The following is a 17,897-nucleotide window of genomic DNA, read 5'->3' as shown; positions in this document are numbered from 1 at the left end:
TCCCCAGGGTTTAGCACGATGCTTGTTTGATCCTACTAGATGAAGATGGATTGCCAGCTCTGTCACCTCCTTTTCAAGGCTGTTCTCAGTATCTGGGGGAGTTCCATCCTTGGCTTCAGATCAGGATGTGGGCTTTTTATCACCTCCCCTTGTGTTGCATTGAACAATTGTGTAGCTTTGCTTGATTTGGGGGCTAGTGTTTACCATCCACTCCATCCAAGGGAACTTCGTGTACATCCACGATGTACTGGTTTAAGGAGACCATGTGTCTTGACTGAGGTTTCTCTAGTTGTTGTCGTGATGGAGGAGCTTTTGCTCTTCAACAGAAGAGTTGTTTGGCTTCATGACAAAGAAGTGACTGTCCCAAAGTATATTTCTGTAGCTGCTCACAGGCCTTGTTTGCCTTCTGCTTCAATCCTGGAAGTCCTCTGGGCTTTCTGTCAGAGTAGTCGTATTCTAGGTTAGTCTGCAGATGGGATTCTTATGGGAATAGACAGAAGACAGTTTAAAAACAGAAATGAAAGGCTTAGCTTTTCTCATGCTATTCAGGAGCCTTTTATTGTATTTATTACCTCTGCATTCTAACAACCTTTCACTGCTTTGCATTAGGGAGAACCAAGTTTGCAGCACTTGAGTGAGTCCTGCAGTGTGCCATGACCTTCACAGCCTGCATCTAACTCGCTGCTTTTGTGGGGGCTATAGACATAATGAGTTTTACCCGCTGCTTATTCTGATGTTCTTAGGGAGATGAGCAAAGCAAGAAGTGTAGGGAGAAGGGTGTAGAGTTCTGAACTGCATTAAAGGCAAGTTCCCCTAGAGTTGTACCATCTACCTTCAACATTTGAGGCTTCTACCCTGAGGGCAAGTGGACTCTCTGAATGGGTTTCATCTGGGCTGCTGAGGTCCCTGCCTGTCCTATTGACTGGAGATGTATTGGAATGCATGTGCAATGTTTGAGAACAGTAGAATGAAGTCATAGAATCACAGAATGGTTAGGGTCATCTTGCCCTCATTCTTCTTTATAACATCAATACCAGTAAATCTGTTCCTTCGGCTTTCACATCATCCTCTTGCTAATAGATGCCTAGTGCTGGAAGGAAACAAGTTTTCTCACCTTTCAGCTTCAGAGCCTTCTGGTTGTAGTGAGCTGTTCCAGCAATATCCATCTGTGTTTTCCTCCCCTTCTACACTTGCCTTTGATACCTTTCCAGCTGCATTTGCTCTCCTTAAGAAGCCCCACAGCCTCGTCTCTGACAATTTTGGTGCTACCCACAGTGTCCTAATAGCAGTTTCGACCTTTCAATTAACTTCAGGATCGCCTCTTTCAGCAGACAAAACCTGTATAGACGCCAAGAGCCTCCGAACAGCTTTGGAAGTTTGGCTGAAAGACCATGAAGATTAGGGACATATTTTTCCTTTTGTCAGGGAAATCAACAGCAAAGGGCCCCGACACAAGAAGGAAACTTTCCCACTGACCACAAATAGGAGCTCGAAGTGAATTTTAAAGCCTTTAAAAACACAAAATGACGATTTATTTAATTAAGCAGGGTTCCATGAATGTAGTAGTATGCTGAGGTCATGGGCAAAAAGAAGCTTTTCCAGTAATTAGTGCGGGGTCCATGCTGTTCTGGCAGAAACACCCATGACGTCAGTCTGAGACTGGAACAAGAAACTGCTGCATGGTGAACTTGAAACACAAACCTTATTATTGAAGGGCCATGTCTGACAATTACAGGGGCTGGTTGTGGTGGACACAGAATATTCTTCCTTTGAACGCTGCAGAAAGATGTTGTGGGTTTACTTTATTTCTCTTACTAGTTTCCGAGTCAAGGAAATCACTGCTATGCCAGAGCATCCTTACTCCCCTTTCCTCTGCCCTAAACAAGCAAACAGAGTTATCAGATCTCCAACCTTCTTGTTTTGTAAATATGGAAAGTGGCCATTTCCATGGTTTCATTTAGCAGAAGCAGCTTAGTTTTTGTTTTGTCATGTGAACCCAAGCAAAGGGCAGATGCAGTGGTGAAGGTGGGAGCTGAGGGCAAGCACAAGGCGTGCCTGGGCAGGTTGTGTTTTGTAGCCATTTATGTCTTTGTTTTAGGTTAATTTGTGATGTTTTGAGTAGAAGCCAAGTGTTGTGACAGCATTTGGAGCGGGTAGTTTTGTAGCACTTGGATTCTAGTTTCTGGTGAGTTACTGGAGTCCTGTGGAGCTGGAAAAGTAAAGTTTGACCATATTCTGTAATCCGGCTTTTGGTATGTGAGTGATGTCTTCACTTGAATACTACTCTTGAGTTGACTTGTCACTGATCAAAGATTGCCTGGTCAGGTAAGGGTGGCTTATATTTCTTGGTTTATATTGTGACAGAGAAGAGTGACACATCTGTTCTTTTAAAAGTCTATAAGAAATACTTATTTCTGATACATATAAATTCCCAAGATAGCGTTTAATTTAGAGTTGTGACCCTCAGTAACTTGCTCTTACCTGATTTGATGTAAAGACTGTGTGTGTCAGAGGAGTTGCTCAGTTGTGTTTCTTCAGTGCATGCATCTGTTCTTTCTTACCATTTCCTTTGGCTTTCCCTTGCAGGCCATGACTGCTGTGAGACAGTGAAGGTGGCCCTTTGTGCCTCTCGAGAAGGTCACCCCGTTCTGGTTGTGGCAGAGGAGAGTTTCCAGTTTGTCCAGGATGAAGCCTACGATGCTGCCCAGTTTCTGGCCACCTGTGCTGGCAACCAGCAGGCGCTAAACTTCACGCGGTTCTTGGACCGGTCGAGGCCCCCTGCTGCGGATGTGGACTTCTTGGATGAGAAAGTGGCTTTGGCCTTTCGGCACCTGAAACTGCCGGCAGAATGGAACGTGCTGGGAGCGGACCAGTCCCTGACCGGTGAGGACCTTTAGGGCACATGTGGGACTTATGGGCTTGGAGATGGGTAAAAAGCCTCATAGAAGGGGTTTCCTGCTTTGGGCACCCTCCACATGCCTTTCAAAAGGTGTGTTGGTCTCTGTGCTTGGAGGTGGGAAGTGATGTGCAGCAGCATGCCACTGCTAGATCAGCATCCTATGCTTTGCACTTCAGCCACCTTAAAATACATAAGGCATGATGTTTTCTCTGTGTCTTCTCTTACAAGAAGCTATGGTAAATGATTGGTGCAGTACTTTAACATATCCCCAGAAGGGTTTTTTTTGGGGGGGTGTGTGTGTATGCAGTGGTATGTGTAACAGCATCATGCTTCTGAGATTTCCTGAAACAAACCTGTGTGTAGGAAGTCTGATGCTCTGGAAATACTATCCTTGTAGCACAGATTTGTTGGTTTTGGTAAGTGTTGGTTTTATAGCACAGGTGCAAAGCGACTGTAATGTGTAAAATAAATCTGATTTTCCTTGGAGAAGTTGGGGCTCTGCCCCTGAGGATTGGGGTTGCATCCCTGGTTGCACACCAGCTGGGCAAACACAGGCATTCCCCAAAATGAGCCTGCATGATTTTGAAGGTAAAAGAAGGTGAAGGTGGGAAAACCTGACCCTTAACCACAGCAGTGAGAGCTACTGAACGCTGATAAATGAACCCCAAGGCTGGCCCTAAGTCTCTGGTGACTGCTGAAGCAGAAGTACGGAGGTGTTTGGGATGTTTTGCATGTCTGTGTCCTTGGAGTTCTGCAGTTTTTTTGTCCCAGGGGAGTTTTAAGGGAGCATATTGAAGGGCTGGGAAGCTATTTCCAGTGGGTACAAATCCATGCTGTGAATTTTCAGGGTACTTTGCCAAATAGTTTCACTTAGGGAGTGAGGCATCTTTTATCTTTTCTAGGATGCAATGGCATAAACACTTCAGTAGGATGGGATGGTGGCTTCCTCGGTGCAGGAGGTTCAGTTCTGCTCCTTGCAACAGGGTTTTCTGCAGGAGACTTTCCTGCTTTGTTTTTCACCAACTTGCTGACTGCTTTTGTAAATGTGAATACACAGACAGACAATCCCAGCAGTGTTAGCAGATGTTAAAGGATTTGATCATATTTAATGGTTTCTGGATAGAAATTCAGTTGCTGTCGTATGTTTACAAGGAGATAAACACTTGGTATTTTTTACACTGATGCTTTGTTTGTATTTAAACAAGCTGTGATTACACAGACGTTTCTGCTTTAAGTGATAAAAATCCAGTCAAAGTGATCTTAAGTCACTGAAAACTTTGACTGAAGCCTGAATTGTTGCTGATTTTGCAGGAAGGCTGAGATCCAGTTTCTGGGTTTGATTTTGATTATTTGGAAAGTCAGCACATAGAGAAAACAGGATATAAGATTTACATTGATTTGCTCAGTGTGCATTTATGTACTCGTGATCATGTGGGGCTCTGCTAATGTCATGTAGAGCATCCATTGCACCCACAGTGACATTGGGGAGCTCTGTAATGAAGAGCCCTATAATGCTGAGTGTTTTAGCATCTTGTGGTGAGGTTTTTGTAGATGGAAGTATAAATGAATAAATAAATATAATGGCATTAAATGCAGCTATCATCCAAGAACAGTGCTATAAACTGTTTCCTTGCAGTGAGTCCTTCCATAAATGACTGGAAAAGGACAGTTTATTCATGTCTTAGTCTTTGCTGATCAGCTTTTTTGCTAAAGGCAGATTTATCTGGTAACTTTTTGCGGTGAGATAATCATATAGGGCGTTTGGGGGGGACTTCTGTCATTGTGAAAGGAAAGATTTGCAAGTGTAGGCATCCTTTTGGTCCTGAAAATCTGTTTAGCTGTAGCAAGATGGAAGAGATCTCCCTTGTTTATGATTGAGCACTAGATTAGAAAAACCACAGTGGTAAAACACAGTACCCCTGTACTGGTGCTTCTGGGTTAATTTGTATGTGGGAGAGGGAAAAGTACAGCAAGGATCGAAACTGTGGGAGCAGTTGGGACAATTAAACACATTCTGTCCAGTGCTTCTCCAAGTGGGGCTGCGTCACTACCTATGAACAGCTATTCCAATTCATATTTCACATTTTGCTAAATGTCAGCACCAGATACTTCAAATAACCTTCTCAAAGGAGAAAATACTATAGAAATGAGAACAAAAGGAAATGTCAGATCCCTTCTTGAAAGATTCTGAGCTCTGCCTCTAAGCTGGCATGTCTCTATGGGCTCTTGTGGGTTGGGAACAAAACGCTGCTGTTTAGCAAAACCTCTGAATGCAGGAGCGAGCTGGGAGCCTCAGCCAGCTCGAGTGCTGCAGCTTGATGGGGAACTGCTGTTCTGAGATGGCTCTTGCTGTCAGGCACGTTTACAAGTTGTTGTTTTGAAGGACTGAAGTAGGAGTTTGGCTTTTATGAAAGCAGTTAGGAAGTAATGGCCTTTCTGCAGGCAGAAGCTGGGTAGAAGATCCACCATCAAGCACAACTTTGTGCTGGTTTTGGGAGGGGATGGCTCTGTACAGAGGCTTCTCCTTGCTTTTACCTGCACCCCAGTCTTTGAGCAGGGTACAGGGAGTTCAGTACATCACACACCCCAGAGGCCAGAGAAGCTGCTGAAATTAACACCCAGCTCCATCTGCTGATGCTGTTTAGTCTTTTGTGTTGGTAGGTGTGTGCAGTGCAGTGTGTGGTTAAGGTCCATCCCGCTGAGGAGGAGGCACATAACACCCTATGTGCTCCTGGGTACCACGGACCGGTGGTCACATCATTAAATTGATCTTCAGTGGTTTGCATTCATCCACGATTGTTCCTCATGTTGCAGCAGCATCTCCCCCTATTCTCTTTTCTAACACATTAGTAAGTTTGATTTTTTAGTATGGAAAATGCAGGATTACTGGGGACAAAGCTATGTGAGAATCACCTACTTGCTTATGTTTTGGTTACCAAACCAAGGTCTTCGTTCTTTAAGAGTTTGTCATTGCTCAAGATTAAAGGTACGGTATGGTCATATAGCATGTCCTTTCAGCTGCAGGTTAGAAATATCTCCACAATTACTGTAAGCTGCTGGAGGACATCTGCAAACATTCCAGTGCCCTTCTTTTTCGCTTGTGTTTAACCTACTTAGGTTAGCTGTTGCTATCCGACAAGAAAAGTTTGTTTAGCATCAATAATCTTAATCTCTTAAACACTAGGCTGTCTTTACATTTCTTCCTCTGTTATCTCTTTAGACATCATTTTCATTAAAAAAAATTGAAAATAAATGAGCCTTTTCTCCTGTTTTCATCAGGGCATTTTCAAAACCCCACTACACCCATTTGCAGTAGTCTCATTTGCTTTCTCCCCTCACTGTTCTAGAACAGGAAGGGCTTTTATTGCTTAAAAGGAGACTGACCCCAAATTAACTGCACTGAGCAGTATTGGTTAATCTCATCCTTCCAGTAATGTTATTGTAGGTATTTGGTTAACATTGCTCAAACCCAAATATTTACTGGTTTATATTACTCTGGTACAGCATAAAAGACTAAATATGTTTGTGATCAAAAGTCCTTAGTTCTTCTCCCCAAATCCATTCAAAAAAAATGGACTTGTTTGGACCTCAAAAGATTTGAATGACCCCTTTGTGCCAAATTTAACACCAGACTGTGTTTTTGTAGGAGTGGGGCTTTGATGACAAGCTTTTTGTTCAGCAGCCAGTGGCATGGAGCATGGTACCCAGCCTGGTCTCGCCATTGACAGTAACACTCAGGTGATGGAGAACAGTGGCTGCACATCATGAATCCTGATGGAAAAAGCAAGCTCAGAAAAGAGAATCCTGTCTCTTAAAACATGTATCCGTGGTCTCACAGGTTTCCCTGCTTGCTTTTCTGTGAAAAGGTGATGCTCTTGCACAAATTCCTTGTTTCTTTGCCCTTCTGATTTGATCCCGATTTAACTTTAATAAGGTGTGTAGGTAACAATTCCATTGTGGAATATTTTCCCCTTACATATATATATATATAAAAGCTATTCTCCCAAACTTCTCATGACAGCTCAGGTAGTGTGTCTGAAAGCCCCTTGAGCAAGTATGTCGTCACCTCCTCCCTGCAAACTGCACTCCTCATCACTTCTGTTCTGGGGCAGTTTTATCCTTAGGGCTGTTCTCTTCCCCCAGCCATGCACTGTCCTTCTGCAGTAGGAGATTGCAGGTTCTTGCTCTTAATTATCTGGCCATCTGTATGAACTCAAGTGGCATCCACCGTTTCAGAATATCCATAATTAAGGATTACTGTTGTTACCATGGTATTCCAGACACAGCATTACTTTCAGGTGCCATGTCATTATGTCCATCTTAACTATTACAAGCACACTCTAACGTTCTTAAGAACGTAGTTCTTACTGCTGTCGAAAGTAGGGTAATTTGCTGTTCTCAGTGGCATTTAAAGGCAGCTGTTTAAATGGAACAGATTGTTACGCATTCATATCTAGAAATCAAAATGCAATGTGTATTCTGAGGATCTATGCGATGTAAATACAGGACTGTGATTTTTTTCTATTTTAAATGTCTGGAGAGAAAATAAGCTATGTAGAAAAGCAGAGCACAGTATTTGGAGGTGTGAGTAATGAGTGTGGCTTGTTTGTGTGGCAGTGAGGGGGGGGAAAGGTGGAGAAAGAATTAGGGAGGATCCAGGGCTCAGGTATGAAAAGCTTAGAGAGCCTGAGTTAACTAAATCCTTGAGTTAACGAAATCCTTGCATTAACTATCAGTAGTAAACAGGTCACTTTCAGAATATGTTTTAAGTAATATTCTGACAAAGCCTTTGAGGAAACAGTGTTTTTGGTTTTGTCATTAAAAGTAAGTGGTAAAACCCAGAGCTATGGTTCCAGTGTTGGTTGTATGAGCTTTCTGAGGCGGTCCTTGCAGGAGCTGGTTAATGTTGGCAGAGGGTGGTGGTGATCAACTGCATGGAGCCATTCCCCTGGGAGCCTGAGGAGCAGTCCCTTTGATAGTCAGCCTCAATTACCAACAGATAACCAGGAGACCATCTCATTAGATAAGACACTTAACAGCTCCTTAACTTCAGGAACAAGGTTACTGATGTCTTGAATATGTAGAGCTTCCCAGAAGTGCTGTGGAACAAACATCCATGTGCAGTAAATACTGCTTGAGAAATCAAACTCCCTGAGTTTACCAGATAGGAGGTGTTTAGAGAGGGAAATGCTTTGCCCTGGCTTGAAATAGCCTGAATGGATTTGGGTTACGCGTTTAATAACTTCACCTGCAAACCCAGTAGGATTTCAGTGTAAAGCACGAGTGTCACCATGATTAGAAATCATTTTGGGTTTTTAACAGGAAGAGAGAATGTCTGAAATAGAGACAAAGTAGAAACAGAGAAAGTAACCCAAAAAGTGCCTTATTTGGAAGAAAAAAGCCTGAAAGGCTTTAAAAAGCATTCACTTTAAAAACTTTAAAAAGCTAACACTTTTTTTCCATTGGAGGATGTTAAAGATAAGCAGCTGATGATGTTCTTCAGATATAAAAGCTTTAATCTGTTCATTTGCTGCACTATTTCTAGTTTCTGGTTGAACCCTTTCAATGTAATGGTTACAGGTATTCTTTTGGTTGGGTTTCATATCCTTTCCAAGTTGCCTTCTCTGCCCTTTGATAAAGGACTGTGTGGTATAAATGGGCATGAGCTTTTCTGTGTCAACAGTGCCAAGTGGTCTTTTCAGCTGTAGTCCTTGATAAGGTGTAAGAAATCTTTTCCGTACCTAAATTTAATGTCCTCTACAGTGGAAAATGGGAAGAAGAAAATCTTGTTCAGGCAGTGTACTCAGATGTACCGCTCAGTCTGTGGCTGAGGAATCATTGGCATGAGAAAGCTTCTGTTCTCTTTGATATTAGTGGGAGTAGGGACAGGAAAATCCTTTGGGGTCCTCTGGAAAATTTCTTGTTTACTAGATTAAATAAGGGAATTATCCACACGTCTTTTTATCAATTAAACTCATTACACCAAACACATCATCTTTGCCTTGACCTTTCTTCAGTCCTGTTGTCTGCCAGAGCCTTCCTCTAGGACATCAGTGTTAAGTGATAGCTTGCTTCTGGGTTTTGTTCCCTTTGTTTCTCAAGCATCGAGCTGAGCAGTGAGAACATTTCAAGCAGAAAACAAGATCTTGAGACCAGATTTGATGGTAGATCTCAAAATTACTGAGTATATGTGATTTTGGGTGAGCACCAAGTGAAGATCAGCATCACGGGGAGACTAGCAGGAGATGCTAACCAGTCCATGGCTGCCTGTTCCTTGAGATGTCTCAGAGCATGGAGGATAAACTGTTAGGTGTGGGTTACTCCATATAGTGACTTTTAAAAGGAACAGTATCTTTCTTCTGTTATTTAATCAGGATTAAAATGAGAGTTTGAAGAACAAGTACTTAAAGAACAGTTTGTGCTTTCTTGGATGTGTCATACCCAAACTTTTTTTTCCCCCTCTTCAGTGCTTATTTGTTTTGTGCTGATAGTACCTTAAACCTTAATCCTTTACCATTAGCACAGTACATTTGACAGGCTTCTATGGAAATTTTGTCCCTAGTTACGCAGATAAACTGTCTGTTTGTATGTCACAGCTAAAAAAAAATGTAAAAATAATATATTTGAAGTCCTAGGTTTTGCCAGCTGGATCAGAATGCCCTGCCATTATGGGACAATAATCATATGTTTCGACTCTTGCCTATTACTAGGAAACGAGGAAGGAACAAAACAACCTTGGCCTTTCCAATAGTGTGTGCCTTGTATTTCCACAGTTTCCTAATTACAAGAAGCTTTTTATTGACATTCCATGGACAGCCATTTTAAGATGAGGAGCTCGTGCTTGATAATGCGGTAGGAAAAGGAACTCTGTCTGTTGTGTGTTAAAGTTCTAGTTACTCTTCCATGCCTGGAACATGCGTTTTGCACCATGGCAAGACCCTGCAGTTACTCATTGAACCTCCAACATTTTGTGCTATAAGCTTCATCCTGTCAAAGTCAGCAACACTCTGTACCTGATGCAGACCAACTCTCGTCTTGTTCTGAGCAACACCATCTCCTAACAGGTGTATTTTTGATTATATATTAGTAGTTAATCCAGCCCACAGATGGCACACGCCTTTTTATTTGTAGCCATGCGAGTTTTGCACACTCTAGAACCTTCTAAGGCCATTGCCTGGGGCCCCTGCAGTTGTTGTATGTACAGTACTTTGTCTCTTCGCTGCCATCATCTGTGCCCATCTGTTAGGATGGCCTCATGCCAGTACGTATGTTAGGCAGAGCCTTCCAAATGGGCCTGGATAATGAGCTTGTACGTGTAATACGTTCTGGATGGCAACATGCCATGTCCTCTTGTACAGGTCTTCTGCGCACATCGTTGTTGCTCAAAGGCATTGGGGCAGGGCCACTTTCAGTTCAGTTACGTTTGCATACACCTGCATCTAAATGCTGGAACTGCTGTGTCCAGTACTTAAAACAATCTTTTAGGTTGTTTTAAAAGAATGGGAAAAAGGTGGGTTTCAGAAGTTGCAATCATCCAAGCATATTACATGGGTATTTGGGACAACTGGGAGAGAGCATTTCATCTGTGGAATATGGACAGAGAGGGGTATCCATTTGGGTCAGGGACGGGATGAGTATTTGCCTGCATCTTCCAGAACATGCAATTGGTATCTGTGTTTATTGGTGAACCATGAGTTGGTGAGTAGAAGATGCTTCTATCTAACCGTAAGGCTCTCAGCTGAACTAGGAAGCAGCATTTTGGTCCAGGAACCCATGCTTATGCTTTGCAGGTCTGTGCTGCTCAGTTTTTTCTGCAGGGCTGTCTGTTTTAAATAGGAAGATGATTTTCCCTTTGAACAGAGCAGCTAGAACAGGAGATCCTGTGCTAGGACAGATGTGGTCAGAGCAATGCAACACATCCTTTATTCGCAGGGCAGTCCTGTTCTCTAACAGGAGTGCTTTTGTGCTTCTTGCATTTCAGTAGGAAAGAGTTGTTCTGCTTTAATTATCCTAATTGACTCTGGCAGTGTATAGGTAATGTGTACCGAGTGTACACTGACTGTACCAGTGTAGAGGTAAAGTACATTGAGTGAAACCTTGGGTATCTGCTTTCACTCTTTGACTACCTGTACCACACTTCTTTGTTTTGCAGCTTCACTGGTAGCCTTTCCCTTATGTCTGTCTACATGGTGTGTTATTTTTCATTTTTCTTTAAGTTCAAGGCTGACAACCTCTGATTAACTACCTTGTTGTGTTGTTTATTTCTAAATCATTGCACTCGATAGCATTTAATACCCAAATCCTTGTCCTTACTCTCCCACAGCTGCTTCTGAGTGAGCTCAGCTATTCCCTTTCTCTCTGATCAGCTGGAACCTCCATTCAGACATGCTCATGTATTCAGGACAGTGTGGTTTTGCTTTACGGTAATCAAGAGGACGTTAGCAGGGAAAGATTGGTTTGTAGCCCAGAGACCCAATTTTGGAGTCATTCAGAAGAGAGATGGTGCCAGAAAGCTTTTGGTTCTCTAGTACAGGTTAGTTCTTCAGGAATTGGATCCAGAAACACTGGGAAAAATTGTGTGTCAGGTAGGGAAGAACTGCCCGTTTTGGCTTTGTTTTGCACTGAAGGTCTTAATGATGTCCCTTAAGAAAGCAAGTAAGCAAGAAAAACAACAGTGCTTTGAAGGAGTGATTCCTCTTGGGCATATACTACTTGAGGGGGAAAGAAATAAATCCTAAAGCCATCATGTACTTGCGTTTTTAAATGTGCTGTATAGGTTTGGCTGGCAACCAAATTAATAACCCACTAAATCATTGCTATGATACTAAAGGTATTATACCAAGTGTGCTCACTGGCATGGTTTACTGAGACCCAGTTGGTGCTTTTGTGGTGGTGTTGTTGCTGCCAGTCAATATTGAAATCCTTTGTTAATTAACAGAACAAATCTCTGTTTCTCAGAGGTTGTTTTTAACCCACATGCTTTTGCCTTCCATACAGAAGTAACAGGCTTTGATCTGAAAATACTGTATTTCAGCAGTGCATCTGGAGCTCATTTCTGGTCGAAGCTTTTCAGAGTGTTGTTCAAGGGCTGCAGCTTTTAGAGTAGGGGGATCTTTTGCTGAGATGAAAGCTTTAGGCTCAAGAGTGCCTTCTACCAAATTAGAAGGTCATGGTTATTAAACATAAAAAGCAGCAGTGGAGGTTGCTAGTTTATAAATGCTGCTACTCAGAATGACAGAGCTACTGTGTAAAGCTGAGGAAAGCTGGTCTGAGGCGTGATTAAACCAGGAAAGCAAAACCCTCACGTTTAGTTTGTCTGCATGAGAAGTTAAACTGTTCTTTTCCCTGACTGCTTTAGGTTTGTGCTTCAAATGTAACTGATCTTTTTCATGCCTTGGGACAAATCAGCATCCCATTAATGAACAAAACTTCTCTGTTTCTAAAAGCTGGCCCTGGGTGTGTGAGGAGAAGGCTTGGGCATCTAGAAAATCCCATCCGACCATGCCAGGTTCTGTTTGGAAGCGCTGCAACTTGGCCTTTGCCGTGGCTGTTTATGAAACGGTGTTGTTTTCACATTGACTTCTGCGGTCCTGAGCACCTCCCGTCCCACTGTAACACGTCCCTCACTTTAAACTACTGGTCTCTCCTGGATATTGGCAGGCAGTGTGTTTTTCCAGGTGCTGCAGGTTCCTTGGCTTTTGGGCTGTCAGCTCCATGCCAGCCGTTGTGTGTGGTGTTTCTGGGAGGTGGGATATGGCATTCACCTAACCCACAGCCTACAAATTCCCATTTATTTAATTTTCCCCTTCTTGTTTCTTCCCAGAGAACATCCCTCGGGAAACACTGATGCATTTTGCGGTGAGGCTGGGTCTGCTGCGGCTGACGTGGTTTCTGCTCCAGCAGCCGGGGGGAAGAGGAGCTCTCAGCATCCACAACAACGAAGGGGCAACTCCTGTGAGCTTGGCCTTGGAGAGGGGCTACCAGAAGCTGCACCAGCTGTTGACAGAGTAAGGATGATTTGACGGTTCCTCTGCTAGTGTTCCATTCTGTATCATGCTTGTCTTTGCACGTTGTCACTGAAGAGTGCCCAAGAGCTAAACTCTACCCCTGAAGGCAATTTTGGCGTAATTTTGCTTTTACCTTTCTTGCTAGCAGCAGTGGGGGCAGGTCCTTGGGGTTTAGGAGAAATGCAGTCGTATTGTTTTGTTCTCCGTTTCTGTTGCACAGTGGTCTGCTTCCAGCTGTCTCTTAAAGCCCAAAGTGAGTCACTGTAATAGCAACTAATTAAGACCTTTTAAAAACACAAGTGAAAAGGCTTTTCTGTGAACTAGCACAGCTGTCCAAAAGAGGGGAGCCAATGGGCTTCGTGGTGGTGGTTGACTGTTGTGTTCTTACTTTATAGATTGGGAGTTTTTTGGTTAAATGAAATAATGGTAATTGATAATGATACTGAAATAAAGCAGCATCTTGTTAGGGGGTTTTACCAGCATAAGTAAAAAGTTAAGGTAAGAATTAATGCAAGTATTTAACAGCAGAAACAGTTCCCTTCTTAGTGGTCTTGAGAAGCAGCCAGATGTTTCACACTCATAGCAAGTAACTAGTGGTGTGAGCATTTACTGCGGTGTTTTAAAAGGAATCCCTCAGTAGATGACAAGTTCTTTTTGAATAGCAAATGTCTGGAGATCTAGCTTTAAAAGCTGAGGCTAGTAAAGACAAAGAGCTTAAGTAAGTCCCAAGGGTGTTATTTGTACAGGAGGAAAGACTGGGTCTGCATGTGCGTTATTCTGATGCCTGGTTCTCTTAAGCTTTGTAATTAACTTTGTTTTTCTGAATCAGCTTTTCAGATAAGTGGGGTTTATGTTGAGTGACCCCGTGTCATGTTTAGGAGTCTGCTGTGTTGTCCATGTTATCATGCAACATTTCTCCATTGCGGGTTACAAATTATTCTGCTTTCTATAGTTGTTGGGCAGCGTTAGAGGGCAGAATGTGTGATCTGTGTTGCTGGAGTGACTGCACTTAGGTTTCATCTTTAAATTCAACCAAACACATGCAACGTGATGGTGAAGGAGAAGGTGTGGGGTGGCACAAGAGCTATACTCAAACCTGTTCTTCTTCCACCTTTGGCTGGAATTAATACAGAGGTGATAACAGTGTTACTGTTTTCTCCACTGATTTAACAGTCATGCTGTGAAAGCACACAACTCTTCCTCCTTGTAACGCTGGAATGTGCAAATTCATCCTATATCTGGAGCAGATTTCTCCAAGGTGAAACTAACCACATTAACAGGCTTTTCATACTGTCAAGAAGCTTAAGTTGGCCAAAGCTTGATTATAGCAAACACTGCAGTCTGAATATGTGTGGAGCTGGTCATTTAAAAAGAAATAGGAAGAAAAAAATACTATTACAACAGCTATTCATGTATTTCGTGGAGTATTTCACAACTGGTTCCAGTACTGTAATGGCAGTTCTCACTTAGTGGAGAAGATGGCTTGGGTTACGTGGCATTGCTATGTGCCGTTCCCTTTAACGGATGCTGCTGGTGTAATCCAGGGGATTTCTCTGGTGACCTTTACAGTTCATCTTTGAAAGTAAGATACTAGCAACTTCAGTAACGCTACAGTCAAAGTCCCAGCTCCTATTCTTCTTAGTGTATCCTGTATATACAGTATATACAGTGTATAAACACATTCCATGCCTCTGAAAATCCTGCTACCTCCATGCAGCGCAGCAAACAGAAATCTGTGGATGCTGGAGGTCATGGACCCCTTTCTCAGTGGGACAGTGGTGGGAGTACTGTGTGACATGGGGATGGCCGCAGCCCTTCACCATAGGAAGGTGACAACTGCAAAATAGGCACATCCAGATTCCCCAGCAGAGATTTATATTATCATTTTCAGCAGTAAGATGGGATCGAAGCTTGAAAATCCCTATTGAGAGGAGAAATATTGATTTTCAAAATACAGAAAAATTCCATAAAGGGAGTATATGTCATTTATGTGCTGTGAAAACGCAATGGACACTGTACAGCCTCTTCTCTGTGCTGTGCTTATGTGCACTCGGTCTAATCCATGCACGCGAGTTTGGCGCGCAGCTCGCACCACTCAGAAGAACGCAGAGCAGCAACAATGCATGTTAGCCAGAGCGCGTACAAAGGAGTCATTATTTCCACAAGTAATTAAACTGCACTATGCCAAATAAGTGAATGCACCGTGTTTTGTGCGGCATTATCCTGGGGGGGGGTGGTGGTGTTGTTCACTTGCTTACTAATTTGCCAGCGGCTGTTGCAGTTCTGCTGGAGTTTGGTTGCAAAGCAGCTCGCGTCAGCCACAGTGTAAATATTTTTCTCCAGACCCAATTGCACTGGTGACATTGGGAGTTTCTGTTTATCAGATGAGCTTTCCCTTTTCAGCTGTTGCAGCTCTTCATGTCAAAAAATGAAAGACTCTTCCTATTTAACTTTTGCAACTCTAAAGGATTGATTTCTGTAGTCTCAAGATTGTGCACTGGCTTCTGCATCATCCAGCAGGAAAGGCACATCTGATGATGCTTTCGAGACCAAACTCAGGAGCTGTGATAGAGCACACGTGAATCAGTGGAGAGCAGGATGCTGGTAGCAGTATTTATCGGTTGTGTGTCATTCCTGAGGGTGCTTGTTTTATCTTTGAGGTTAAAACGTGCACCGTATGAAGACAGGCTGAGAAAGTTGGGGCTGTTCAGCCTGGAGAAGAGAAGCTGTGTGCTCATAGCAGCCTTCCAGTATCTGAAGGGTGCCTACAAGGATGCTGGAGAGGTGCTCTTCATCACAGACTGTAGTGATAAGGCAAGGGGTGATGGGTTTAAGCAAGGGAAGTTCAGGTTGGATGTAAGGAAGTTCTTTACTGTGAGGAACAGGCACTGGGAACAGGTTGCCCAAAGAAGCAATAACTGCTCCATCCCTGACAGTGCTCAAAGCCAGGCTGGACAGAGCCCTGGGCAACATGGTCTAGTGTGAGGTGTCCCTGCCCATAGCAGGGGGGTTGGAACTGAATGATCTCAAGGTCCTTTTCAACCCTAACTATTCTATGATTCTATGCACAGTGAACATTGTCCTGCAGTGGAAATGGAATAGGGCAGTGCATAACGGCAGGAGGGTGGTTTTTTTGAAGTGGGTGGAACTGATATGTACATATATATGAGGATTTCTCTAGGTATATTCTTGTTTGTTCGCTAGCATCTTGGTTAACAGTTGCTTTTTGTGTTTTGTTTTTTATTTTTATCTTTTAATACAAACTTAACTACAAATTAAGCTACAACTTCAATAAACTATCTTCTATGAAAAAGCTGTGGAAACCAGGCAGCTTGCATAGCCTCTCTCAATGTTAACAGTTTGAGCCTGCTAGGAGTGAATTCCAAAGCAAAGGGGCCTTCCTTGCAGCCTGTTGCTTGCCTGTGTTTGAATTGGGCAATCTGGCTGCAGGGCGTTGGCAGAGCTGGGCTGCTCTGCTCCTTGGAGAAGGGCTGGCTCTGAAGAGGCAGCGTGATTTATTACCCAGGCGGGTAGTGCGCTCCGTGTGAGTAACTTGGCCCCTGCAATAGGACAGCTGCAGTTTGCAGTCGATGTTTGTAAATGCTCTTTGGTGTAGTAACATAATCCGCCTGCCAGCTCCATGTTCTCCAGTGCTCTGGAAGTCAGGCAAGGAAAATGGCTCCAAGAAATAGCGAGCGTGCAGCGTTTCAGAGAAGTTGGAAGCAGTGCTTTGTAAAACACAACACACGCTGGGTTTATTTCTGATTTCATTTCTGCAGAGCAGAGTTGTGTCTCGTAACCCAAAAGCACCGCTTTTCTTACCAACTGCTTGCGTTCCTTCACAGCTGAGAGTGAATTATGTCCTCTGCAAAAGGGGAGAAAACAGTAAAGCCCATAAAAACACACATTGCATTTTTCTAATCCCTACAAAGAGACATTTCAGAGTTGTAACACTGATTTCTTTTACTGTAATGCTTTTGCTGGTTTCTCTGCTTGCTTATTGCTATAAAGGACTTTCTGCACCGCTTTGGGATTGCGCTTCCTTCAGACCTCCTGGTAACAACCAGGTGGCTCAGTGTAACTGTCAGTCAGTGCAAGTCTGTATTTCCAAAATTGACGTGCTATAATTAACACACGAGGAATAACTCACTGGGAGCAGTAGGGGTTTGTGGGTGTTTTGCAGTCCATGATTGTCACTTGCTATTGTTCTGATTTTATGTAATTGGTGAAGTCTGTACCTCTCACGTGAGGATGCTTCTTCCATAACTTTGCTTTTATAAGTGAATACACTTTCCTTCTTTTCTGAACCAGAGCTGCAAGATGACTTGCCTGATACCTCATTTATTTGCACCCAAATTTAGCAAGTCCTTTAGGCATGTGTTTAATTTCAGAAGTGTCCAGTTCATGTTCAGTGGAGAGATCTTAGTGTGATCGGGGTGATAGTTAAAGATGGGACATTTTTCATTTAATTTTGGTGTTAGGTTGTTCCATTAAATTCAGCCTTTGCACAGGCAAAGAGCCATCTGCAGTGCAGAGGCTTTTCCAAAAGCACTGCTTTTCTGGGGCTGAAACCATTGCTGATTGCTGTGACTTCAGTGCCAGGTCATATGTAAACAGGCTGCTTGTACCACTGAGGATGTATAGGCTGAACCCTCCTTTCCTGTATTCATCCTTGCCATTACTGTGAGGTGGAAACTAAGCATGTGAGACTCTGAGTCCCTCCTTACTTCAGTTCTCCCAGTACTGGAAGCACGAGCAGGACGCAGCAGGGACATGCAGGTGGCCAGGAGGTTGCCACCACACTGGCAGGTGATGCTGTGAATATTTTTCATTCTATTTCTTGCTAAGCAGAATCTGGAGCTGAAGAGTTTACTGAAGTGATGCTGATGTTTCTCCTTCCGTCCTTCTACCCCAAACCAATCCACAAGGTGTCCTGATTGCTATTCAGGCTCCTGGGAAGTAGGTTTAGTATGTGGCTTGCTACCGTCTGA

General features: G+C 43.2%; 1 protein-coding gene across 17 annotated transcripts in view; it reads left to right on the top strand.

Annotated features, from left to right (window-relative positions):
- AKAP13 (A-kinase anchoring protein 13) overlaps positions 1-17,897 on the top strand; it is a 216,828-nt gene that overhangs the window by 86,103 nt on the left and 112,828 nt on the right. For all 17 annotated transcript variants that reach the window (XM_062630927.1, XM_062630889.1, XM_062630917.1 and 14 more), the window contains 2 exons: positions 2,587-2,883; positions 12,723-12,906. In XM_062630927.1, coding sequence (XP_062486911.1) covers positions 2,587-2,883; positions 12,723-12,906 — 481 coding nt within the window. The remainder of the gene's footprint in view (positions 1-2,586; positions 2,884-12,722; positions 12,907-17,897) is intronic.

The sequence above is a fragment of the Pezoporus occidentalis genome, unplaced genomic scaffold (genome assembly GCF_034315485.1).
Source record: "Pezoporus occidentalis ecotype Australia unplaced genomic scaffold, CSIRO_AGI_Poc_V1 ctg11, whole genome shotgun sequence".
In the NCBI taxonomy this organism is placed as follows: Eukaryota; Metazoa; Chordata; class Aves; order Psittaciformes; family Psittacidae; genus Pezoporus; species Pezoporus occidentalis.
The sequence above is the reverse complement of the archived record's forward strand: the minus strand, read 5'-3'. Positions and strand labels throughout refer to the sequence as shown.